This window comes from Doryrhamphus excisus, linkage group LG19, assembly GCF_037039965.1.
Source record: "Doryrhamphus excisus strain RoL-2023G ecotype Guam linkage group LG19, RoL_Dexc_Guam_v1.1, whole genome shotgun sequence".
In the NCBI taxonomy this organism is placed as follows: Eukaryota; Metazoa; Chordata; class Actinopteri; order Syngnathiformes; family Syngnathidae; genus Doryrhamphus; species Doryrhamphus excisus.
In genome coordinates, this window is record NC_136375.1 from 9,439,657 (window position 1) to 9,465,419 (window position 25,763).

Below are 25,763 nucleotides of genomic sequence, written 5' to 3' on the forward strand. Positions count from 1 at the left end.
CTGACTCACTGCTGCCACCAAGTGGTAGAAAAAAGACGGCACTCTCACTGTGGTCATTGCAATATAAAAAAAAAATATTAGGCTGTATAGCACTGCTTAATTATGTTACCAATTAATACATCGATTATTGAGCTTTTTACACAAAAAACTAAATAGTTTATATGAATAATATCGTCCCCTGTATGTGATGTGCATGTGTTCACAGCATGTTCTGTCAAGACGTGGGTTGACTCATATGTTTAGTAACGCGGCTGGTAGCAGTTGCAGTTGTATGCATATCCCATGTATATTTTATCCTGGCAAATTTAACGACTAACGTGTGGAATATATGTCAAGACTTCTAATGCTGTTCATTTTATGGTAAGAGGTGACTGTTTCTACTCGTCGTGATAGTTCAGATGAGTAGTAGCTAACGATAAGCTAGGTTAGTTACAGATGTTCATGCCAGTTTATCATGTGAATAATATTTCATAACACGATCGGGTGTTGGCAGACAAACCAAAGCAAGATAGTTAACAGTTCCCATATTAGAGAAAAGTAAACAAAGCGTCAGCTGTAAAATGTCAACTTATGGCTAAGCATGTATGTTAGCAAAATGAATGTTAACCGACACCGGTCTTCATTCGTAATTCCTACCCGCATGCCTTAAAATGGAGTTAAGGTCGTAAAGTGCCCCCATTAGACAACACTGCAACACGTGCATTATGTTGTCGCGTGAGGAAAAACGTTGGCTAATTTTGTCTTGCTAACATCCACAGGCCAAAGGAAATCCTGCGGTTTTCCTGATTGAAGAAGCCCAGGTGACGCCTCAGTCAGGCGGCCGAGTGTCACTCCCCTTCCCACCTCCGCGACACCGGAAGATCTCCGCCACCTAGCGGCAAACATCCACCATGACAGGTGAGAAATGTCAAACCAAACCACAACACCTGCTCTCCATCGCTGCCCATAACAGTAATCAAATTATTTAACAATATTTATTTCTAGAAGACACTTGTTACCTAGAAAAGTTTTACCTGTTTATATTTGCAGGGGTAAATCCTGGATAGAAATAATACATTTGACACTTTGCCTGGATTGAGACCTCCTCATGGCCACGTTGTTTGAATACCAAACCCACTAACTTAATGGCTGCTGCCATGGTTTCACTTGTTTGTGGGTTTGTGTACCCTCTTTTGTCTGGTCCAGAGAGTGAGACTTGGGTTGGATAGGGAGGCCCATTGTGTCAGAGGGATGTTTGTCAATGAGAGATGCACACAGAGCACAAAGCCATTGGACTAATCGCTAATCTCTCCGATTAATACGATGGATATGCCTATGCTGGAATATTAATGACTTATGTGCTTTAAGACGGGGAGACTTGAGGTTGTCTTTGGCGCAGGCATCTATAGAAAACCAGCTTTTCATCCTAGTTGACCTGGTTGGATTTGTAGATATTTGTAGATCTGTGGATATTTCATTCTTATTGTATTCTTACGCATAAGGCATAGTGTAGTGCACGTTTGGTACATTTTGGTCTGTTCATTTGTTTGGCTAACATGCACATGCCTGTGTCCGACGTCCCGGCCTCGCCGAGGCTGGCACTAGATTGTGGCACCCTTCTGGATCATCGTGTTGGCAAGGGTAAGTAACAACAGTGGCTCTTTTGTTATGGAGCAGTTTGCATGTATCTGCATTAGTGTCTTATATCATTGAGTCAGTAAAGTGTGCAACAACAACAAAACCAAAGTAAGTGTGTCACTTACTTATTTTCACCAGACTCAAATAATCATTTTTCATAGGAATAAAATAACTAATTGGTGGCTGTAATTACCTTAACGATTACAGGCACCATTTTGTATCATATATGCCAAAATATTTAAAGTAAATATTGTTTAATATTATCAAATGCATTTGCCTCCTACTTTCTGCAGCTGCACCTCTTGACACGATGGTAAGGAAATGTGGAATTGTGCACAAGGATTCTTGCTGGTGATCATGGTTTGTAATTGCAGTGTTTGCAGTTTATTAGCATTTCAAATAAAGCACAGGAGAAAAATGACAAACATGTAGGACACTCGGGAAGAAGTGCAAGTAAAGTAGGAAGCATGGGAGAGATTGACGACAGAGGGAATGGAAGGAGCGATGCTCGCAGGGGGGAGAGGGGGTGGAGAGAAGGAGACTGCGTGGGTGGGAGGTCTTCTGTCGCTCCCTGTCCCAATTTAACTCCCCTCTATCATATCTACGGCCGTGTGTTTCTGCAAGTCAGATAAATTAATGGCGTGTGTGTGTGTGTGTGTGAGGTTGCGCATTGAATGTTGTTTCACGTTAAATCTGCACCAGAAGACAAATGGGAGAATCCAAGGTCATCCTGGCACGCTTCTCTGTGACGTTGCCTCTCAGCCCCCTTTTGCGCGCAAGTGCCTGTGTGTGTGCGCACAACAGGGGGGGAAAGTGTGTATGTGTATTTCATTGCATCGTTGCAGCCTCTGCACCAATCACCGTGTGCATTCATACGCCTTTTAGCTCCAAGCACACGTGCAGGCATTAATCCCTCAGTGTGTGTGTGTGCGCATTTTTAGTGCTCTTGGCACTAAAGCAGTGTATGAGTGACTGAACCTGCTCGAAGGAAGCATCTGTAGTGTGCGGCTCCAGCGTCACGTTCCATGTACGGTAAGGAGACTAACAATTGTCATCCTTGTGTGTTGTTGTTGTTGCCCGTGTGAGCATGTGTGCTGATTGAAAGCGATCGGCATGCAGCCAGTTCGTCTGCATTCTGCAAACACATTTCATGAGTGTCACGTCATGGGACCATTGTTCCCCTTCTGAGGACCATTAAATGATTAGCTTTGAAGAAGACACCACTTTTGAAGATGTTTATCTTTTGTAATCATGGTTCGTTTGCTGTGTGATCTCATGTGGTTTCCCCCCGACACCAACTGTCAATAGCATGTACGCTCTAGCATATCAATCTTATTCCAATGTGCCTTTAACTGTGTCTAAGACTGTCACAACATTGACATCACGAACCTTCTTTCAAAGTTTGATGCAGTGCTACAAATATTGTCACATCGTGAGCAAATGTTTAGATTTACTGGTGGCTGTGCGCTAGTTTCATCGCCGGATTGATTGTGATTCATGTGTCAGATTGGCCTTGTGTCAATGGGATTGGTGCATGTGTGTGTGTGTGTGTGTGTTGATGGCATTGCGCCAACCATGTTCTTTGCCACCCACTCCGGATTAAAATCCGTCCCTCGAACGTTTAAAACGAGGACGCCACTGCAGTGTGCCAGTAGATTTAAAGTATGCTCTCAATGGATCAGCAAATGGGAGTTATGTATCATGTGGACACAGACAGGAAGTTTCATTTCATCCTGGACGCCGGTTTAGCTTGGCTTGCCACTTCCCGATATCATCATCATCATCATCCTCTCCACAATGCTCATCTCCCCTTTCAATCTCTTCCCACAAGCCTTCCTGTGCCAGGTTGTTATGTACAGACATGGCATTCAAACGAACAAAGAAACTGAAGAAACAATGGCGGTTGAATCTTTTTTTTTTTTTTTTTTTTACCCTAACTCTACCTTGAAGTCACCCTTGCTAACATTCAGCTGTGTCCTTTCATTTAGCCATGTGACACATTTTAAGTAGCTTTCTTGTTGGCCTGCAGGACAAACGGCTTTGGAATCAGCATGTAAATTGTTATGTGTTATTGCACACATGCATGCAAATTCAGCATGTTGTTGTCAGCTACATTGTGCACATAGTGTATGTGCATACTGTATGTGTGAGGTATACAAACACTGTGCTCGAAGATGATGCACATGCATACAGTGGAACCTCTAAAGTCAAGACAATTTGGAGTTTCACCACAAATATACCTCGAAAGTCAGAAATTGCCTGGGTTTGATTCTCCATGTGGGTTTAAGCCGGGTACTCCGGTTTCCTCCAACATCCCCCAAAACATGCATGTTAGCTTAATTGGCGACTACAAATTGTCCATAGGTATGAATGTGAGTGTGAATGGTTGTTTGTCTATATGTGCCCTGTGATTGGCTGGCCACCAGTCCAGGGTGTACTCTGCCCCTCGCCCAAAGACAGCTGGGATAGGCTCCAGTATACCGCGACCCGAGTGAGCATGAGCGGTATAGAAAATGGATGGATGTCGTATTAAAGTTCAAACATTCATTCATTCATTCATTTTCTACCGCTTTTTCCTCACGAGGGTCGCGGAGGGTGCTGGAGCCTATCCCAGCTGTCTTCGGGCAAGAGAGGCGGGGTACACCCTGGACTGGTCGCCAGCCAATCACAGGGCACATATAGACAAACAACCATTCACACTCACATTCATACCTATGGACAATTTGGAGTCGCCAATTAACCCAGCATGTTTTTGGAATGTGGGAGGAAACCGGAGTACCTGGAGAAAACCCACGCATGCACGGGGAGAACATGCAAACTCCACACAGAGATGGCCGAGGGTGGACTTGAACCCTGGTCTCCTAGCTATGAGGTCTGTGCGCTAACCAGTAGTTCAAACATTTCATCCAAAATTTCGAATCATGAATCGTTAAGAAATGGAATCCAAATGATGAATCCGAATCATCGTGAACATTTGGCCCTGTTGTGTGGAAGCATTTTTGCCCCATTTTTTTTCTCACTTTACAATATTTCTCCCATCCTCTCTCTCTCTCTCTCTCTCACCCTAATGGGGCAATGTTAATCTTAACATCCTTGGGGAAATGGAGAGTGTAATCTGTTAATGTACCAGGCCATTATTAGGGAGATATAAATAGCCTTGTGATTGGCTGGTTCCTTGCTGTTCATCCTGCATGGGCGTGCAACTCTCTTTCCAATCAGGAAAACATGTCAGAGGTGTCACATAGGTCGGAACCTCTTTTCTTTCTGGTTATATCATTCCTCCATAGCGTTGTGTAGGCTTCAGTGCGCCTCGTACACCTCTGAATGTGTGTCTCGGAGGGTGGGCGGATGTCGTGAGACCCCCTGTTATGCATGTTTTTCCATCGCTGTCATTAAAATGCTCACTTATCCACCCACTTAGCATCGCATTCCTTGCTAGTTCCACGCTTGAGAAAACCCAGAACTTAACAATTGTATATACATACCATATGCATTTGGGGATGTCTTCAGAACCCCTTCCTGTTTACGCTGTCAATATTTTATAGTTTTCATAAGTTCATAACTACAAATACATATGGAAAATGGATGTATGTTGCTTAACTTCTTCTATGCAGCGACTGAAATAGTATCCATACCCTTTGAGCTTGTCCACATTTTGTCACATTATGACCACTAACATAAATATATTTTATTGGGATTTTATGTGATAAACCCAGACGTAGCGGCTCACAATTGTGAAGTGTAAGGAAAACAGCTTTTGTTTATAAATTAAAAACTGAAAAACGTGCCCTCCAAAAGACTTGACCCACTTTACTCTTTAACTGCAAACAGACTTCCGAAGTTGCCTGATGATTGCCGAATGATTGAATGTTGACCTAATGATTAAATAACCCGTGTGTAATGTGATTCAGTATAAATACAGGTGTACAACCCCTGAGGTAGCATCGTGAAGTCCAACAAACACACCATACAGTTCAGGGATAAAATTGAAGGAGTTTCAAGCTTTAACCAAGGATTTCAAGGATTTACCAAGCTTTGAACATCTCACGGAGCGCAAGCCATCATCCAGAAAAGGAAGTCGAACCATAAACCCTGTTAAGACAAGGCAGTCCATCAAAACTTAATGAGTACTGACCAAAGATGCAACCAGGAGGCCCGTGGTGATACAGGAGGGTCAGTTGGGCTGAATACTTTTGCACTCTGTTATTTGTTAAAAAAAAAAAGAAAAAAGATTGATCATCTACTACCACTTTACGGTGGTATAAATAAAATAGATTTATGTTTGTGGTTATAATGTGACAAAATGTGGAAAAGTTCAAGGGGAATGAATACTAAAAAATAGATTTTTGGGTATCCTCATTGCCTCGGTTGATCTATAGTGCATATGCTCTGCTCTACGACCGCAGTGTTGTGTTTCATGATTTTGCATTTCAAGCTTCCTTATGTGGGGCCTCGAAAAATGTTCCCTGAGAAAATCCGTTTTCATCATTGTTCACAGTCTGGGGCGGGCAGATTTATGCTGGACAGAGAAGGTGCAATAAGAAGCTTTATAGTGTGATTCATTCAGTGCGTCACAATCCACCTCCTCCCCCAACACACACTCACTCCATCCTTTTTATTTTCTGCCCCTTTCTGTGTATCAGCCTCTTTGTCCTCTAGCTCCTTTTCTCTCTTCGCTGGGGACCTGCATGATTTTTATTAATTCATCATTGACTCCTATACGCAGGCCCCAGGCCAGCACAGTAGGGGTTGGCGGGTGTGTAGCACTCAGGAAGGGTTGGAGAAACATAGAGCAGAGCTGTGTAAAGTGACGGTGGAGAGTCGTATCAGTTTAAAGTGTAAAAAGAAGTGCATCACTGGTTATTAATTAATCACAAATGAAAATGAACTGAATAATTTTGCCGGTTTTGATAGCGTAATGACATGTTTACACCAGCAGACGGTGCGCTGTGGCGCTGAGTGATTCAGTCGGGAGACTGCAGGATAGCTTTAGCCATGCACCGCTGATAATGAAACAAGCTTAGCCATGAGAAGACACAAACGGGATCTGTCTCTGTTGTCTCAGTCATTTTCATTGGCTACACAGTGCTCACTACCCGTCTCTCTCATCTGCACGATTGTTTCAGTACCTAGACGAACATGGTGTGTGTTCATGGAGAGTGTAGTTGAATACATCGCTGAAAAGAAATGCTCCAAATGTTTTACATACCGTACAAATAGCATGTGAGCAAATACACAATTCCTGAAAGATGACATTCATCGTGGGATGACACCGGATCGGTTGCGGCTGCGGTCCTGATCCAATCTGTCTAGCCGCCGAGTGTCATTCACACTGCGTCGAGCGTCCGTTCTGGCTGAGGAAACTGTGGTCCTCGCGATGTCCACGCGATAACCAGCCTTGTACACAGGAAGTTCTTGTAAACAATACTAGCCTTTTTTTTTTACTTCATACAATGTGTATGTTTATTATTATTAAATTGACCACAACGGATTCTTCCCCTTTTGCCGTACGGCCAACGCAGCCGGAGCTGGTGTTAGCCTACAACAGGCATTTCAATCTTATGGAATGCTTGCGGCAGCGGCGGCGGAGCCGTGGCGAATCCAGTGTGAGCCGGGGTAAAAGAAATATTGCATTATTTTTTGTATATTATCAGTGGTTTAGACAGTAATATTGTTTAGCGTCAATTTGTGGGACAATAAACATTTTAAAATGCACCTGCATTGATTTGTGACTTGGTTACATTTAAAAAAAAAAAGTTTCTTAAAATTTGATCTCATCTTGTGTATCGCCTACTGTTAACTGACCAGCAACATTAGTCAGTGCTATTTTTTTCCCTTTTAATACATCTAATGATGACTGAATTGGTTCATGCCTAAAGGGAACAGCTATTGATTGTTTTGACCGGCTGACTCACTCTTGAGGGCCGCAAGCTGGCAGTTGGGCTACGGGTAATCTGTTTAATGCGTTCTCTGTGTCCTGTTTGAATCGGTGCTTCATTTGTTTAACAGCGACTGCAAAGCGTGACTGATGAAGCATTCTTTTTCAGGAAAAATACAAGGGAAGGGAAAGAATGAAGATGGAAGAAAAGCAATTTCTTTGCACATTGTTATGCGTTCAACTTGTGGCCATTGGCCTTTCAATGACCCTTCCATTTTTCATCTTTTGAATCAACCAAACTTTATCAAGAAGCCTGTAGAACAGCAATTCTCAAACAGTGCTTCATTATCAGTTAGATGATTTGCTGTAACTTGTCCAGAGACATCATCGTGAGTCCATTACTGCTGAATTACCTCCTCTAACCAAAATCCAGCTATCAGTGACTCGCAAATTTGCTAAACAAATAGTGCACTGTTTGTTCTTGTCAAGCCGGTCTTCATTACACCATAGAAAAGGAGACAGAGAGAGAGCTTACATGTGCCTCAGCATGATTACGGCTCTACTGTATTATCTTGTGACCACATTCCTTCCATATCATGTCTACCTCAATTTCACTCTGCCTGGCTTTTGTGTCAGACAATAAGAGCCTTTAATGTACAACAGCCCTGGGAGACAGAAGATGATGCATAAAGACCTTTAGTGTCTTCTGTAACTTCCTGTTTTTAATCTAATATTGAGCAATACAGCTCTGGACATTGCTGGTTAAAAATGCAACATCTGGCAACCAGAGGCTTTGCTGCTGAGTGTTTTGCTTCATTTGCTACGATACAATGACGGCTCTTTCCAAGCCAGACTCACATGCTAAACAATTGGCATCTTTGCTCACTGCTATACTCGCTCTGGTCGTTGCCTGCAAAGTAACAACTTGGCAGCTCACGAGTTTGCATGTTATTCTTCTCAGTGATGGTTGACACATTCTGACATGTAAAGGGTCTATATGGAACCGGTTCCACTAGCTGCCGAGAGGGCGCCGACATTGGAGCGTATGAATAGCATTACAGTAATCCCTCGTTTATCACTGTTAATTGGTTCCAGACCCAACTGCGATAAGTGAATTTCCACAACGTAATATATTCAATGTTAAGTATTTTCATAGTTAAAGAAGAGAAGACATGTGTATGACTTTCTAAATCAGATTTTGCCTTTTATTAGAGACCTATAGCCAAGAAATAACACCCCTATAGTAACATTAACACTCATATTGTCCAATATAGTAGATACAATCAGAGAAAATAAGCAATTTAAGGCATAAATAAGACTAATGCTTGTGTATATTTCAATAAATGTTTTTCGGACATGTAAACAGGAAATGATGTCAGGTTCAGTTTTGGTTTCAGTTTGTGTTAGCTACCTACTAGCTACTTACGTTGGCTATCATTGAATGAAACACTCCACATTGTTGGTTGCTTCCCTGAGACTGCTATGGACATGGACATGTACGCGTAAATGAGACGGCCAGTTATTTTTTTAACACAAATTTACAAACATGTTTATGTAATTGAATTTGTAACTGTAAAGAATCTAAATATTTTTTTGTTCAATCTGTTCTTTAAACCACTATTGCTAACATGCACACCTGTGGTGGGGTTGTTGTATTGATTTATGGTTTTAAAGGGGGCCTACAATACCCATTTTCTCTTTGTATTTGCCCTTTGTATTGAGTTGTGCACTCCAAGAGCAGCTACACACAGAAAGCTTTCTAGATCTTCCAGAATCTGCACCTAATCCAGCTGTATTTCCTTGGATTTCCAAATCGGTCTGTTTTTAATTTATTCCACCCACGGCCCTCCTCCAGGCACTCCGCTATGATTGGTTACACTCAGCCTGTACAGCCAACAGCTTGTACCCAGGTACGCCCATATGAGGAAGTTTGTCTCACTGTGATGTCACAGGGAGCCGGCGTTACAAAAAACTCTCTGAAACCAGACTTCCAAATGAGCAAACCTCATTATCTGAATCTTTGGCATCTTTTAACATGAGAATGAGAATGCATGAGAATACAACATTTCTGACTAGTGGTGTTTTGGTCATGAACGAACGGGTGAAAAGAACAACTTCTTTTTTGTGAACAGAATGAGCGAGGTCACCGCCTCTAAAATACCCATTCAGTCCTTTCAGTTACAAATGCTTTTTTTGATTGGCTGGAGAGTCAGTTCACCGTTGCTTTTGCAGGGCAGGGCAATCTGAGTGCTTGCCTGTTTTATGCTATCGTCGCCCCTCGCTCCATGGATGGGTGGGGTTAGCTTGATTGAAAGACAGAGACTGAGAGATTGACCCGGTTAAAGGGCTGTCGGAACAAACGTGAACATGAGTGAACGGACTGACTCAACGCGGCTGACCGGGTCTATGCACAGGGGGAGACCAATGACCAATTGACTGAAATAAACGAAATGAACGGATCTTTTTACTGAATGAACCGGAATGATCCGGTTCACTAAAATGAATGGTTTTGCCCACCACTATTTCTAACTACATTTATCGGTCAGAAAAGTGGAAAATGCATAGTAGGTTCCCTTTAAAAAGAGAACATTTGAGTAAAAAAAATGAGAAAAAATGGAGAAACCACCAAGTATATTGGAGATGAAATCATTATCATTAGTATCATTAATGTGAAGCCATTGCCAGTTGCTGCCTTTACATTCATGTCATGTCTCCATGTTTGTTTTTCCTTCCTGTTCGTCCTATATCCTCTTAGGGGTTTGTGGTTGTTGCGGGGCTCTCAGGCCTCGCTACAAGAGACTGGTGGACAACATCTTCCCCGAAGACCCAGAGGTGAGCGGCTGAAACAACAAACACACAGACGTCCATTTCTATTTTAGCATTATGTTGATGTATGCACTGTATAATTTTGCATATGTACTCTGTCTATTTTACCACCTCCGTATGTCATGCTTGTCTGCATTCGCTATTGGGAAAACCACAGACGTCATCCTTAATTCCAAACACAAATCAGAGAACAATTACTTCTGAAGAGATTGATTTGTTGCAGGTGGAAACCTTTCATCGGTTTCTCTCTGAATTCTGCATTAACCTACTTTACATGTCAGATCTATGTCCAAGACTTTGAAACAACAGTTTGGCTCTCATAGGAATTGGAAGTAACCGGATTCTTATCAGTTCAGAACAATAAGAAAGTCCTACCAAAACATTTATTTAGAATTAAAGTCAAGGGTTGTTTTTCATTGGAATTCAACTCCCCGTTACTTCAGATGAAGAATGTGAACAAGTACCTTCAACAATGTTTTCTTTCTTTCCATTACTCCCCAAGGATGGACTGGTGAAGGCCAACATGGAGAAGCTGACATTTTACGCCCTGTCGGCGCCAGAGAAGCTGGACCGTATCGGAGCGTACCTGTCTGAAAGGCTGTCAAGAGATGTGGCCCGCCACAGATACGGGTGAGCATAGCAAAGTCAGTTTGCAGGTCCCAATGAAAGCTGCCACAATTCCGCCCCGTCAAATGCTGCAAGTATTTAGTCTTCCCTTTTTAAAGGTTGTAACTGAATTTATTATCCTTACAAAATATCTATTCGCAGATCTTTAAATTGTGGCTCGAACAAACATCAATCACTCCTCAAATGTACTGTTTTTAGGCATGTCATGATAATCAATAAATCACACGATAAATTCAATTTTGCCGGCCTTGTTTAATTGACATGTACATGCGTGTTTCTTGGCGGTAGCAAGTGTACACATGTGAGCATCATGAGGCGTAACAAGACAGCGAACGTTTTATTGCTTTTGATACATTCATTCATTTTCTATCACTTATCCTCACAAGGTCACGGGGGGTCCTGAAGCCTATCCCAGCTGTCCTCGGGCGAGAGGCGGGGTACAACTTAGACTGGTCGCCAGCCAATCACAGGGCACATGTCGACAAACAACCATTCACACTCACATTCATACCTATGGACAATTTGGAGTCATCAATTAACCTAGCATGTTTTTGGAATGTGGGAGGAAGCTGGAGAAAACCCACGCATGCATGGGGAGAACTCCACACAGAGATGGCTGATGGTGGAATTGAACTCGGGTCTCTTAGCTGTGAGGCCTGCGTGCTAACCAGTCGGCGGCCGTGCAGCCCACTTTTGATACAGTGTACAAAATAATGTGGACAATAATATTGTTTAAAATTTGTTGTCGTGACAGGCTTACACGGGTTAGTACTAGGCTGCTGGAAATAAGAGGTATTGACTGACACCTTGCACGGTGAAGGAGTGGTTAGCGCGCAGGCCACACAGCTAGGAGACCTGTGTTCAATTCCACCCTCGGCCATCTCTGTGTGGAGTTTGCATGTTCTCCCTGTGCATGCTTGGGTTTTCTCCGGGTACTCCGGTTTCCTCCCACATTCCAAAAACATGCTAGGTTAATTGGTGACTCCAAATTGGTTGTTTGTTTATATGTGCCCTGTGATTGGCTGGCGACCAGTCCAGGGCGTACCCCGCCTCTCGCCCGGAGACAGCTGGGATAGGCTCCAGCAACCCCGACCCTCGTGAGGATAAGCGGTAGAAAATGAATGAATGAATGAGACCGGCTTGTGTCACATTAGACGTCTTTTCCACAACACACACAATCTTGGTATAGATGGCGCCTGTAAAGCTTACATTTATAGTGGTGTTCAAAGAGAAACTGCTGCTGTGTGCTGCAAAACATTTCAACACCGTCTGCATTGCAGCTGAGTAAATACATCTCCCTGACCATTATTTTAGGAAATGTGGTACCTGTGGTGTTAACCGTGTCTACTCTTTAGTTACGTATGCATAGCCATGGAAGCCCTGGACCAGCTTCTGATGGCCTGCCACTGCCAGAGCATCAACTTATTTGTGGAGAGCTTCCTCAAGATGGTCCGTAAGCTGCTCGAGTCCGATAAACCCAGTCTACAGATCTTGGGAACCAACTCTGTGAGTAGTTTTAGCAAAATATTTTAGCACTGTCTTTAGATTTATGATGTTGCATGTTGTTGTTTTTTTTATTAAATGTTATGATGAAAATACAAATACTTGATGTGTTATATAATATACTAATGTTGATCACAACCAGCCACCGAGACGTGATGCGATACCACTGATTTCTTGGCCGATCTGATACTGAGTGAAGTCACAAGTAAAAATGCATATTGGCCTGTCATGATAACAAAATGATAATTGTCCAACAAATTATTTCAGATGAACAATATCACTGTCGACATTATTTTGAGATATTTATTTCATCAATGTATCAATTATATATAGCATAATAATTCCATAAAATAAAACAATACATAAAATAAATGGGGTATCAAGGTGGGAAGGCCTAACAGTAGCGAAAGACACGTGCGTGAGCGCGCACTATTTTGTGCTGTTTTGTTTCTATTAACTCTGACAAACGACTGTCGGGACGAAGTATGCTGACTTTGAGCGAGAGACGGGGTACACCCTGGACTGGTCGCCAGCCAATCACAGGGCACATATAGACAAATAGCCATTCACACTCACATTCATACCTACAGACAATTTGGAGTCATCATTTAACCTAATATGCATGTTTTTGGAATGTGGGAGGAAACCGGAGCACCCGGAGAAAACCCACTCACCCACGGAGAGAATATGCAATCGCTACACAGACATTGCCCTGTTACATTTCACTGTTATTTTCTTCCAAAAGAAGTATTACAAAATGTGGCATTATTACATGTTCAAGAATTTTATCCCAATATACAGCAATTATTACAAAATGTGGCATTATTACATCCATGAGGTGAGAATTTATTGCATTACTTTATGTGGTGCTACACCAATAAATACACTCTGAATTCCAGTTTTGACCGTTTAGCAGCCATTTTTTCATTGCCTTCTTAAATTATGCTTGTGTTGCCAGTTGCCTGTTCCATGAATTGTGGTCCAGGTTTGACACGCGAGATAGGAAAAGCAGAGTTGCCCAAATACAAATACTTTCCAGTATTATTCCCATGATTTTGTTTTGGACCGAATTAGAGGTACATCAGTCAGCGACAGAGGGCGTGTATGGAAGCCTAAACTGCTGCATCAGCCATCAGTCATTTCAGTAGATTTAGCAGAATGAAATGCTCTCCTAAAATGAGAGTCCATTATTAGGAGATTGGAGCTGGTGGACAGAAGCAGCTATCGGTGCGGCCAGCAGGGTCAGCAGAGGACACGAAAAAGGAAATGAGGTTAGCTGCGGACCACGTTGGCAAAGCCGTGCGGGCATCTACCCAGATTGACAAGACACGCCATCATCTCATTTCTAATCTTCCCACCATCAGTCTCTGTCTTTGCACACCCTCGTGATTCTCTATTTGGGGCAAGGCTGTGCATCATACAGTTATTTTAGTAATTTTGCCATATGTTCTCATTTCAAGCAACTGCAGTATATTGGTCTCAAAGTTGTTTTATTTTACTGGCCCATCTGAAGCAGACCTGCACAGAGAGGTGAAAGGAGCGGATTAGACAGTTTATCACTACGGGGCTTATGCCTGTTTTTATCACACTCTGTATCACCCGACCTAAAACCAGATACCGCTCCGCTCACTCCACTCCTGCTCCTTAACACATGACCACACCAGTCTGTGTTTCTGTGCACTTTATTCTTACTTCCATAGCCAGAGAGGCTTAAAGCAAGGATTGGTGTAGATTGGGATGCAATAAATACAGTATATATACACCATACTAATGCTATAATCTCCTTCCAGTTTTCAGTCAGCTGATACAATAATGCCGTCAGTAATGTAGCACAGAGTAAATTCCCAGCAACAGTCCTGGCCTCACTTTATGTAGTTCTTTCAAGGACGCTTAATTTAATTCCAAAACCACTGCAAGCATATTTTATATTCGGGAAAATAGCTGTGGGTGTTTCTGATTGGGTAATGTCACCCATATGTAATGTAATTACCATCCGCTTTAACAGTTGGAGAGGGATGTGAAGCTAAATGTCAGGATGTTTTAATAAGGTCTTTTTGTGGCTCAGTTGGAGGCCCACCCTTTCACCCCGCTTTGCTTACTGCTTTTCACTTGTAATTAGATGTTATGGCACTCACTTTTGACATTAATGCATCTGACGTTCACCGTGGGGATTAGAGACTGGTTTTAACTGGGTTTAATCACACAAAATAAAATCTGATTTGGAGCTGTACATTACAACTCAAGGCTGACTTTAAATGAAAAATTAACATATGTTTTCTTTCTCCACTCCTTCTAGTTTGTTAAGTTTGCCAACATAGAGGAGGACACGCCCTCCTACCACCGCAGTTATGACTTCTTTGTGTCACGCTTCAGTGAGATGTGCCACTCCGGATACGAAGACCCTGATATACGCACCAAGTGAGTCCAGAAACCTTCAAATGTAAAAAAAAAAAAAAAAAAAGTAAAACTTGGTGTTATCACCAAGAAGTTTGACATGGCACTTCATGGCAAAGAACTCTCTTGATGATGTGGAAAATATGCTGCTCCACATAAAGATGTTCTCGGCTCGAAACTTAGATGCAGCACGGTGGCCAAGACCAGACAGCGCTTTAACAGGACAGGTTCCACTCAGAACAGGCCAAGGTCGACCAAAGTCGTTAAGTGCATATGGTCAGCATCATATCCAGAGGTTGTGTTAGTAAAACAGATGTATGAGTGCTGCCAGCATTGCTGTCAAGGTCGAAGGGGTGGAGTTGGGGTCTGTCAATGCTTGCACCATACTGCATGACTGTCACTCTAGCAGCAAGATGATGCACAAGAAAACCTGCAAACAGTTTGCTGAAGATAACCAGACCAAAGACATGGATAACTGAAACCATGTCCTGTGGTCTGACGAGACCAAGATGAACTTAGATATAACATATTCAAGATAGTGTCAAGTGCGTGTGGCAGCAACCAGATGAGGAGTACAAAGAAAAGTGTGTCTCGCCTGGAGTGTCATGGTACAGGGCTGCATGAGTGCTGCCAGCAGGCATTAACATTTCCTCACATTTGTCTCTTGGTTAAACACACTCAAAGTTGAAATTTTATTTGAATTTTAATGAATAACCTACTTAGTTGAACACAAGAAATGATTGACTTACCGCTTCTCTGACTGTGCTGTTTTTGTGTCCTTGATGCTCGTCATGTTTATTTCCCTGCGTCGTACTGCGTGAGCCAAGGATTCATTTATTCATTTCTTCCAGCTGCGTGGCTCCTGAGTGCAGAGCGTTTTGTCTGCGTCTGTTTAGTCTGGGGGAGGGTTTGCGGCCGTGCAGCGCTCGGAGTTGCGCTTGTGGCTACTGTTCACAGTACAGTATTGTTTACAGTATCTCAATGGTAACGTGTGAGTCTTTTCCCGTGTTCAGTCGTTCATTAATTTTCTACCGCTTATCCTCACAAGGGTCGCTGGGGTGCTAGAGCCTATCCCAGCTATTTTTGGGTGAGAGGCGGGGTACACTCTGGACTGGTCGCCAGCCAACAGGGCACATATAGACAAACAACCATTCACACTCACATTCATACCTATGGACAATTTGGAGTCGCCAATTAACCTAGCATGTTTTTGGAATGTGGGAGGAAACCGGAGTACCCGGAGAAAACCCACACATGCACGGGAAGAACATGCAAACTCCACACAGAGATGGCCGAGGGTGAGATCGAACTCGGGTCTCTTAGCTGTGTGGCCTGTGCGCTAACCACTAGACCGCCGTGCAGCCTCTTTTCTCTTATTTCTCCTATATTGGGTAATATAAGTGTGAAGGTGACAATGGGGTGTTCTCTTGTTTTTTATGCTCTAAAAACATTATTAACATTCATTTATCATTATTTTTGTGTGTTTTGTTATTTTGAGGAGACTAAAAGTCACATTTTCAACTTTGACAAGTTACTTTTTTTACCTTTTTTAGTCCCCAAAATGAATCTGAATTGTGTCAAATTACTGCAAATAGATCAAGTGAAACAGTCTGAAGATAAAGATAACAGAGCAGGAAATGTGAATTCCTAATAATAGTCTCCTCCACACGTCTCATAATGTTTGCTGTCTGTGTCTTCCAGGATCCGCATGGCAGGCATCAAGGGTCTCCAGGGTGTGGTGAGGAAGACTGTGAATGACGAGCTTCAAGCCAACATCTGGGACCCTCAGCACATGGACAAGATCGTCCCGTCTCTTCTGTTTAACCTGCAGAGTGGAGAGCGCACAGAGAGGTGAGCTGTGCTTTGGATGAGTTAAATACAAGTGACTTCCACACTTAATTAACACAGCATGGCCTAGATTTCCGCCCCTCAGCTGCGCTCGCACAATCCACAGTTGTCGTGTTGTCGACTGCTCATGTAGTTTAATTTTTATTAGGCCAGTATTTTCCCCAGCAGGATTAGCCACCATCACACATGTCGCTCAGCATCACTGGGCAAACAGAAATAGCGCAATAAAAGGAGACTAAAACCTAACAGAGCATGGTAGTGAAGGAGAGAGCATCGCTTCAGCGTCCTGGCAATATTCCATAAACTTTGACGTCAATGTCGACAACTGAAGGTTAGTGGAGCAAAAAGGACTGTAAGATTAGAAGCAGAAACGGAGAGGTGAAAACGATGCAGAAACAGACATGTACTTCCTTCTCCGCATGAGGTCGGCTCCTGCTATGCTTTCTCAATGTCTCCTGACACTGGCAGTAGCCACTGCAACACATAAACAAGCCATAAAAGTCATTGCAGAGTCTAATTGGGCTCACAGATGGCACCTCTTCAGCATTAATTGCCATACGGAAGCACTGAATGTGTTCTTCAGACATTAAGACAATTTGGTTGTATAATTATTCAGGTCAAGAGTGATAATATTTTTGCTCATTTAGCAGAATAGTGTGGTGTGACAAATAGAGCCACAAGAGAATGTGTATTTTAAATCAAACTGATTGGAGACACATGCTAATTTTATCTCCTTTATTCACTCCTCCCTACCCTCGTCTCCTCTGTACTTTTCCTTCCTCTCCCAGTCGCTCCCCTTCTCCGCTGCAGGCGTCGGCCAAGGAGAAAGAAAGCCCAGTGGAGCTGACCGAGCGCTGCTTCAGGGAGCTGCTGGGACGAGCCGCCTATGGAAACATTAAGAATGCTGTCACCCCTGTGCTCATGTAAGACATCCCCCACCCCCCCTCCACTTCACCACGACAAACATTTTCATTTACAGTATCGATCTCGTCTTCTCTGCTGGATCTCAAACTACGCCAGCTCTAGTTACACTTGCAGTGCCATTATACTGTATATTTCCATTCCATTATCCCATATCCGTTGGCTTCATCTTCCTCATGAGCAGCTATTTTCCATCCATCACTGTCCTCGTTTTTGTCCGCTGCTCATCACTCAAGTCATGTATCACGCCGTGTCCCTGCCTCCCCTGCATATAACAGCTCCGCTCCTGCCAACTGCACAGTGGAAATGACCTTGAGTGTGTTTGATGGGTTCTATGAAACGGCTATTTAGTGATGATTAGCTCTTTCTGCCACTTCATTGCTTGCTGGATTTCTTGCAAAGATGTGTTGAATAATTGTGTTTATATTTAACTAACTTAATTACTAAATTCTCATCTGTCTTTCCACATCTCTTGTGTCCCTGTAGGCACTTGGACAATCATTCACTCTGGCAGGGAAAGACCTTCGCTGTGCGGTGCTTTAAAATCATCATGTACTCCATTCAGGTAAGTCACATTCTCAATGACTTCCACCAATTTCTATGCTAATGGTAATGGTTTTGTATGTTTCCGACATGTTTAACAAAGTTACATCGAGGAACATCACATGCTGACAATTCATCCGAAAAGGAGTAGGAAGAAGCAGAGCTCAATGAGTCAGGCGTGTGTTTAATAGGACTGTCAAAAACAGTGATTAGAGTAAGCACTCATTTATTGCGATTAATTGTTTCCAGACCCAACTGCGATAAGTTAATTTCTGTAGTGTAGGATTCAGGGATTCTGTTAAAGAGACTAGCGTTTCAGACGTGTGGTATCGTGATTCCAAATTTTCATTGATTTGGCTCCGTTAATATACACAAATATATTCTGCTGTCAATAACATACAGTATAAATTGACACACAATTGCAAAAGGGGACTAATCATGATGAATTAATTAGAAAACGGTGATTAATCTAATTTAAAAACAGCTCTACTCTTTAAACGGTATATTTTTCCTTGTCAGTCGCAGCACTCTCACTTGGTCATCCAACAACTTCTTGGTCATCTGGATGCCAACAGCAAGAATTCAGCCACCATTCGAGCCGGAATAGTTGAAGTTTTGCTGGAGGCGGCCGCCATCGCAGCCAGCGGCTCCGTAGGTGAGGTGCAGAGCATCTCTCAGCATCAGCAACTTGCATTCGGACTTTATTGACAAGCTATGTGTGCCTGTCGCAGGCCCCACCGTGCTGGAGGTGTTCAACACTCTCCTGAGACAGCTCCGTCTGAGCGTGGACTACGAGTTTACCGGCTCCTACGACGGCAGCACCAACATTGGCACCAAGATTATTAAAGCTCATGAGGAGAGGCAGCTACAAGAGGCTGTCATCAGAACCATTGGTGAGTGTGTGATGTGTTTTATGTTCTCACTGACATGTATATAGTTGGACCGGGGTTATATGCAGACAATTCTGATAACGATACCGTTTTAATTTATTAGTTTTATATTGCTCGTTTCAAGGTAAATAAAGCACTTCACACTGAACCCATTATTCATTCACCCCACAGTCACGCATCGGTGGTGGTATTCTACATCTGTAGCCATAGCTGCCCTGGGGTAGACTGATGGAAATGTGGCGTGCAGTGCAATCTATTGCAAAACATGTCACTGTTTCATTTGGAACATGTTCACAATTTTTTCAGCGAGAGAAAACTTTCCTGATGAGTAAGATAAACTGATTGATTGCATAAAAAAATATAAAAAGATAAGACTGATTGCTGATAAGTAACATGTGGATAATACTCCATAATACTCCATTCATCAGTGTATTAGTCTTATTGCCAAATGACATTAGCATTTCAATTATTTATTATAAACACACCTGCGGTGTAGATGCTGTGCAACAGACCGTTCACTTCTTCACTTTGGCACAGATGAATAATAATAATAGTCATAATAATAGCCTGGCTTTTATTTTTGCTTGAATAAGAATGTAACACGCACCACTTGAAGTTTCTCAGGGACTATGAGCAGTCCACGTTCCGTGTATTTCAATGGACCATGCATTGAAGTTTCCTTTTTCTCAACATTCCCATTTTTCTCCACTGATGTTTCCTTCTTTCAGGTTCATTTGCCAACACTTTACCAACCTACCAGAGGTCAGAGGTCATGCTTTTCATTATGGGGAAGATCCCCGTTCCAGGTGTTCACCCGCTGCTACCTTCTACAGGCTCTGGGTAGGCTACTCTCATACATATAAGTTGAGTACACATAGAGTTGCCAATGTATTCTTTGTTTTGGTGAGGTCAATGTTTTCATTTTCATTCTTGTTCAGGCCTGAGGGTACCAGGATGATTCAGGTTATGTTGCTTAAGTCCTTGGTTCAGGTAAGTCTACAGCTTTGTTTAAGTCAGTATAGTAGGAAAAATGTTTCTCAGGGCAGAAATAGACTCTGATGCATCACACAAACGGCACTACAGTCAAAAGCATAACCCAGTGTTGTCCCGTTGTTCTCATTTTTTACGAAGGTGACTGCAGGTTTCCAGACTACCAATATGCTCACAGCTCTTCCCAGTTCTTTCCTGGAGCCTCTGCTGTCTTTCTCACTAACTGAGGACCCAGAGGTCCGACTGCTGGTGCTCCAGATACTTCTTAGCCTCATTGACAGGCACGACAACAGGCCCAAATTCTCCAACATTAGGTGCGCATGTTATGCTGAGCAGATCATTACAGACATAGAGTTTTAGATGTTTGTTGAACTTAGCAGATTTTACTTCACTTTGCTTTTGCAGCATTATTACGGACATCTCTGTGTTGAAACTCAAAGTTGATAAGTGTTCCAGACAGGACAACCTGTTTATGAAAAAGGTAATGCTACAGGCTTCACGTATGGGGGGAAACAAGAGAGCTACTCTTTTTAACGGTTTTGGAATGTTTGCTTCTCTTCTTCAGCATGGCCAGCAACTGTACAGACATATCTACCTGGGCTGCAAAGAGCAGAGCAGCGGCCGGCAGCACTATGAGAGCCTCTTCGCCTTGCTCGGTCTTCTCAGTGTTGAGCTCGCTAATGAAGAAGTGGTTGTAGACCTCATTCGCCTGGCGCTGGCTCTACAGGTTTTTTTCTTTTTAATGTTACTGGCAGAGTGAGGTTCCTCAAGGATCCTTACCGAAGCCTCTTTTGTTGTAGGACCTGGCTCTGTCTACCGATGAGGCGCTTCCAATTTATAACCGTTGTGCAGTTCACGCACTCGCCGCTGCCTACCTCAACCTCATCTGCCAGCTTACCACTGTCCCCGCCTTCTGCCAGCACATACACGAGGTTAGGCTTCTTCGCGTTTTTGGGATGCATGATTTGCAAACACCTATGTTGAACACATTCCTCTCTCCAGGTAATCGAGGTGAGACAGAAGGAAAGTCCTTACCTGTTGCCTGAGGATGTCTTCATCGATATACCCAGGTATGTATGAGCTACATGCTTAATGAGCAACTTTACATTTCATGCCAACCCTTCCCTCTTCTTTTCCAGGCTACCCACCTCGCTGGACAAAGTAGATAGTGAGTTGTTGTTCCTCCAGTCAAAGATCACAGAAGTCCTCGGGGGCAGCGGCTACAACACAGATCGACTGGCGACCCCTTACGTACCTCAGTACACTGGTAAGGAAGTGTTTTTAAATGAGCCCCGTCCACCCCTCAAGACACATATTTGACTAAAATACTCATTTTACAGATGAGGACCGTCTGTCCAAAAGAAAAAGCATTGGAGAGACGATTTCACTGCAGGTTGAAGTGGAGTCCCGAAACAGTCCGGAGAAGGAGGAGGTAAAAGCCAACTTGTCTTTCAACACTTTACCCTCAAGTAAAGAACCCTGAGGAAGGGGATAATTAGCATCAATCATAACTTTGCACCTACTTGCATATCCTGCATCTGTTTCTACTCCACAGCGGACTCCAGCTGAGGAGATCACTTTCGAAACGCTGAAAAACGCCATTGGTATGTCCGTCTTGCCACTTAGCATTTGGGCTTTTGCGGTACATATCCAAATGTGGATAATTTAAATGTGGTCCACCTTAGTATAAGCATCCTATTTTAATAGCACATCCCTAAAGAGGGGTTGTGCTGAATTTGGCAAGGGGGTACTGTTCATTTTCAATGCTTTGCGATCAATGATCTGCTCTTCATTACAGTCTTGCATTACTTTTTTTGCATCTTTGTATCAGGGAGGAATAAAGTACATTATTTCTCTAAAAGTCCTCTGTTATGCAAAATCGGTCGACCGATATTATTATTGTCATGAACATGAGATATCAGTTCTTATCAGTATCGTTTTTCTGATGTACTACACACAGCAACAAGCTTTCTCGCTCATTATGGCCGGGGGCTGGAAGTTGTGACCTTCGCATTGTAAAGATGCAATTTGCAATGACTCTAAAGCACAATTTCAGATTCACTGTCTTAGATTTATTTTACACTGTGATGATTGACATGTCCTGAAAAGGGAGACATCTCATCTCCTTAGGGTTCCTTTGGAAGTGTCTATCTTCTCTTGTTTACATTCACAGTTATAGTCCTAGTAGCCCCCTCGGAGCAGGAAGGAAGGTCTCCTATACCTTTCATCTCCCTTCTCCCCAGTTGTCTTGGCAACGCATCCTGTTCTGGTCCTCTGTCCTTGCTTCCGGACTCCACAAATGGTGTCTTAGAACGAATATTTTAACTTTATGGTCTTTATGGTCTTCTCTGGCTCTGTGAGATCCCTGACTTATATGACCTATGGGTTAACTATTTCACAAGTAGCCCAAATATAACAAGACCTTGATTTATTACGCGTCCCCCTTGGACATGACTTTCCTGTGCAAAGGAATGTGTTTTTGTGTGCAGAACACAGCTATTTTCCCCCAAATTTGTAACTCCAACAATATATATTTTTAATTGAATTAATAAATTATCGCTGATTTTGTAGTAGACTATGGACTATTCTGGTAATGAGGTGGTAGTATTGACACAAAACATTGAGACAGTACTTTACATTACATCAGGGGTGGGCAAACTTTTTGACTCGTGGGCCGCATTGATTATGTAAAAAAAAATATTTTTTACATGTAACAGTCCACCTGGAATTATTATATTATTATAAAAGTGTCATGCAATCTGCTATATGTGCGCTTTGAGATAATTTATTTGACGTAAAGAGCGTTATAAATTAAATTTATTATTATTATTAATAATTATTATTATTATTAATGAAATTAATAAATAATAATAATAATATATATTTATATTTTATATATATTATTATGTGCCTGTGTCCCTTTTTTCCAGGAGCACTTTGTAAACAACAGATCACATCAAGTTAAATGAAAATACTTTGGAAAGAACGAACGGACCATATTCAAACACTTGGCAGGCCGGTTGTGGCCCCCGGCCATAGTTTGCCCACCCCTGCATTATATGAACTTAGTCATGAAGGCAGCCACGGCATATCCGACAAGATAGAGTGAAAAAGGTTCTACTCACAGTGCTTGTAAAAGTGGTACATTTATATACCACTGTGGTGTACACAATGGATAACAGAAGCGAAAAGGTGTTATAGGGGTGTTATTTCATGTCTATGGGGCTCTAATAACTATTTCAAAAGCCAAAAACAGGGTTGAAATTTAGAGACAGCAGAGACACAGACATGATAAAAATGATATTCATGTTCATGATAAACTGAGGCACCTGCTAATGAACACACACACAGTCACATCTTCTCTGAGGGTATCTTGTTTTTGGATCCCCCTAGTGGACAGTGTGGGCATGGAGGAGCAAGAGCGAGAGCGGAGGAGGCAAGTGGTGGAAAAGTTCCAGAAAGCTCCCTTTGAGGAGATAGCTGCCCACTGCGGGGCTCGGGTACGGCAAAGATCATTTTCTACTCTGTACATCAAAACCAGGTTTGGTTTTTGTCTTATGCTGTGTTTTATTGTTCTTCTCCTGTTTTAGGCCACGCTGCTGCAGAGCAAACTGAACCAGATCTTTGAGATTACAATCAGGTGAGTTACCCTTTCAGCATTGTTTGCTTCAGTAAATCTAAGAGGATGCTGACAATCATGAGCCCCTCTCTCGCGCTCTCTTCCAGACCCCCTCCCAGCCCATCTGGAACCATTTCATCCGGTTACGGCCAAAGCCAGACTCGATCCGTGCCCATCTACGAGATGAAGTTTCCCGACCTTTGTGTGTATTAGCCAGCAAGGTTGCTGCACTGTTTATCCTCCTCGGGGAGGGAAAACGCAACTGGGGATAATTGGGGGAGGGGCAACAACAGCTGCTGTAAGCCAAAACTCTTAAGAACAAGCCACATTTTTGTTGACCAGGGAGTGTGATTGCACTTGAAGCGAATGAGCTCTTCATTAGGAATGTTTCTCGGACAATCTATTTCCGTCTGCACTGATTTTTGTTACGCCTTTTTTTTGTTTTTTTTGCCAAAAGTGCTTTCCTCTCCCAATTATTACTATTGTACTAGTCCGATAAAAACTCCCTAAACTAAACAGTAGGTGTTCTGTGGTGTTTATGTCCATAATGTTGTCCCTCCTGTATAAATGTGTATATAAAGAGGATATATATGTGTATATACAAATCTTTAAGCTCTTGTACAGTCAAGAGGTGTGTGTGTGTGTGCAGATATATATGGCCAATAATGCGCTGAAAAGTTCTTAAGATATACAATTTCTTCCCTATTGAATAACCAGCAATGAATTCAACTACAGAACGACCAGACGGCCGCCCTCATTAAATCTCAAATCCACATTAATTAATAATCAACTTTAGAGACAAGTCCTGCTTTTGATTTGTGTTGTTGCCATAGCATCCTGAGAGTTGAGTGTGCCCACCCCCGAGTGAGCACTCGTCTCGCTCAGCATCTATAAGCCATCTTGAGTGTGGACAAAAACACACTCGCACATTCACACAAGTAAAAAAAACAAAACAAAACGGCAATAAATTAACACTTGCTCGGCCAACAACTGTCAGGAGCAGTTGATGTATGTGTTTGAATTGTGTGTGTGTGTGTGTGTGTGTTTCCAAAAGTCCAGCCACAAGCTCTTTGTTGTGGTGCTGTGATGCTCCAGCGTTTTATTATCCTTTGCTTCTGTGAATGAATTGCGTTACGAAAAAGACATTCTGGTGCCCTAGATGGTTTGTCTGCTATGACTGTCATGTAATTTTCTTTTTTTAATCTGTGTTGACTTCACGCTAATGTTGTCCTTTTTGTCAACGTCGTCACATGTTACCGTAGCTTATTTGTGCACGAATGAACCCCTTGACTTTGAAGTATTTATCTTCTTGTGTTTTAACCCTCATGCGTTTGTCTCTTTGTTGTCATGACCTTTCTGTCTTATGACTCTTGTCATCGGGGTTGTTTTTATTATTGGAGTACAAGCCTATAAGCTGCTGAAATATGTGATTTTTCTCGTATCATAAGTGGCAGTGATCCCATCTGACTTTTTGTCTGGTTCTACTTGTAGGTCAAAAATGCTCATTCTGTGAACCCTGCACTTTAAAACAAAACTGGATGATCTAGTGACAAAGGCAGCTTTTTGGAATTTGGATGAAAAGAAAAGCCTTATCGGTGTCCTAACTGCATGCATCGTGATGTTATACCTTGTTGTACAATAAAGTCTCCCCTAAGTTTCGATTTTCTCATCATCTTCTTTGTCAGTTCAACCTCTGCACAGCAAGATCCAAACGCAGAAGTGATCCAAAAGAACCCAGAAAATACATGCAATGGGAAAATGCTGCAAATGGCAAAAACACAAACAAAATAGCATGAAATAAATGCTGCAGGTTCACCGAACAAACTGGGGTCAGCCAGGCTTACCAGGAAGGGATAGCAGTATTCATAGAAAGTTGGAAAAATGACAAGTGCATTTTTCTTTGTCTTTATTAAACACTTGGCCGGTCAAATAAGCTGCCCTATAATACTGCCAAATATTACCTCTTAAGTCTTTACAAATAGAAACAGTGGAAACTAAGTTTTTGCCATAAATATGTCTCAGTAATAGTACGGCCAAGTAGCGCACCTCACAAAGTAGTTGAATGTCCAAACAAAGCATCCATGCCATGGCGACTCAGTCTGTGTGA

At 42.5% G+C, this 25,763-nt stretch overlaps 1 protein-coding gene across 1 annotated transcript; it reads left to right on the forward strand.

The window, feature by feature from the left end:
* Positions 1-1,341: 1,341 nt before the first annotated feature.
* On the forward strand, positions 1,342-25,317 carry efr3bb (EFR3 homolog Bb (S. cerevisiae)). The gene is made up of 23 exons (XM_058057218.2): positions 1,342-1,620; positions 10,251-10,327; positions 10,824-10,951; positions 12,304-12,454; positions 14,748-14,869; positions 16,547-16,696; positions 17,482-17,616; positions 18,101-18,179; positions 18,677-18,812; positions 18,889-19,050; positions 19,776-19,887; positions 19,986-20,037; positions 20,179-20,351; positions 20,443-20,518; positions 20,603-20,764; positions 20,838-20,969; positions 21,040-21,107; positions 21,177-21,304; positions 21,378-21,469; positions 21,593-21,641; positions 23,431-23,537; positions 23,628-23,677; positions 23,764-25,317. Exons 1-23 carry the CDS (start codon positions 1,536-1,538, stop codon positions 23,867-23,869), a joined length of 2,532 nt encoding a protein of 843 aa, XP_057913201.1. The 5' UTR covers positions 1,342-1,535; the 3' UTR covers positions 23,870-25,317.
* Positions 25,318-25,763: the final 446 nt, after the last annotated feature.

What these genes read in the sequence shown, in the direction of transcription:
- efr3bb (XM_058057218.2), top strand. Translation starts at nt 1,536, where the DNA reads ATGCACATGCCTGTGTCCGACGTCCCGGCCTCGCCGAGGCTGGCACTA. An exon ending in TGCTTAAGTCCTTGGTTCAG is followed by an intron (nt 20,038 to 20,178) that starts GTAAGTCTACAG and finishes TTTTTTACGAAG; the next exon opens with GTGACTGCAGGTTTCCAGAC. An exon ending in ACAGTCCGGAGAAGGAGGAG is followed by an intron (nt 21,470 to 21,592) that starts GTAAAAGCCAAC and finishes TCTACTCCACAG; the next exon opens with CGGACTCCAGCTGAGGAGAT.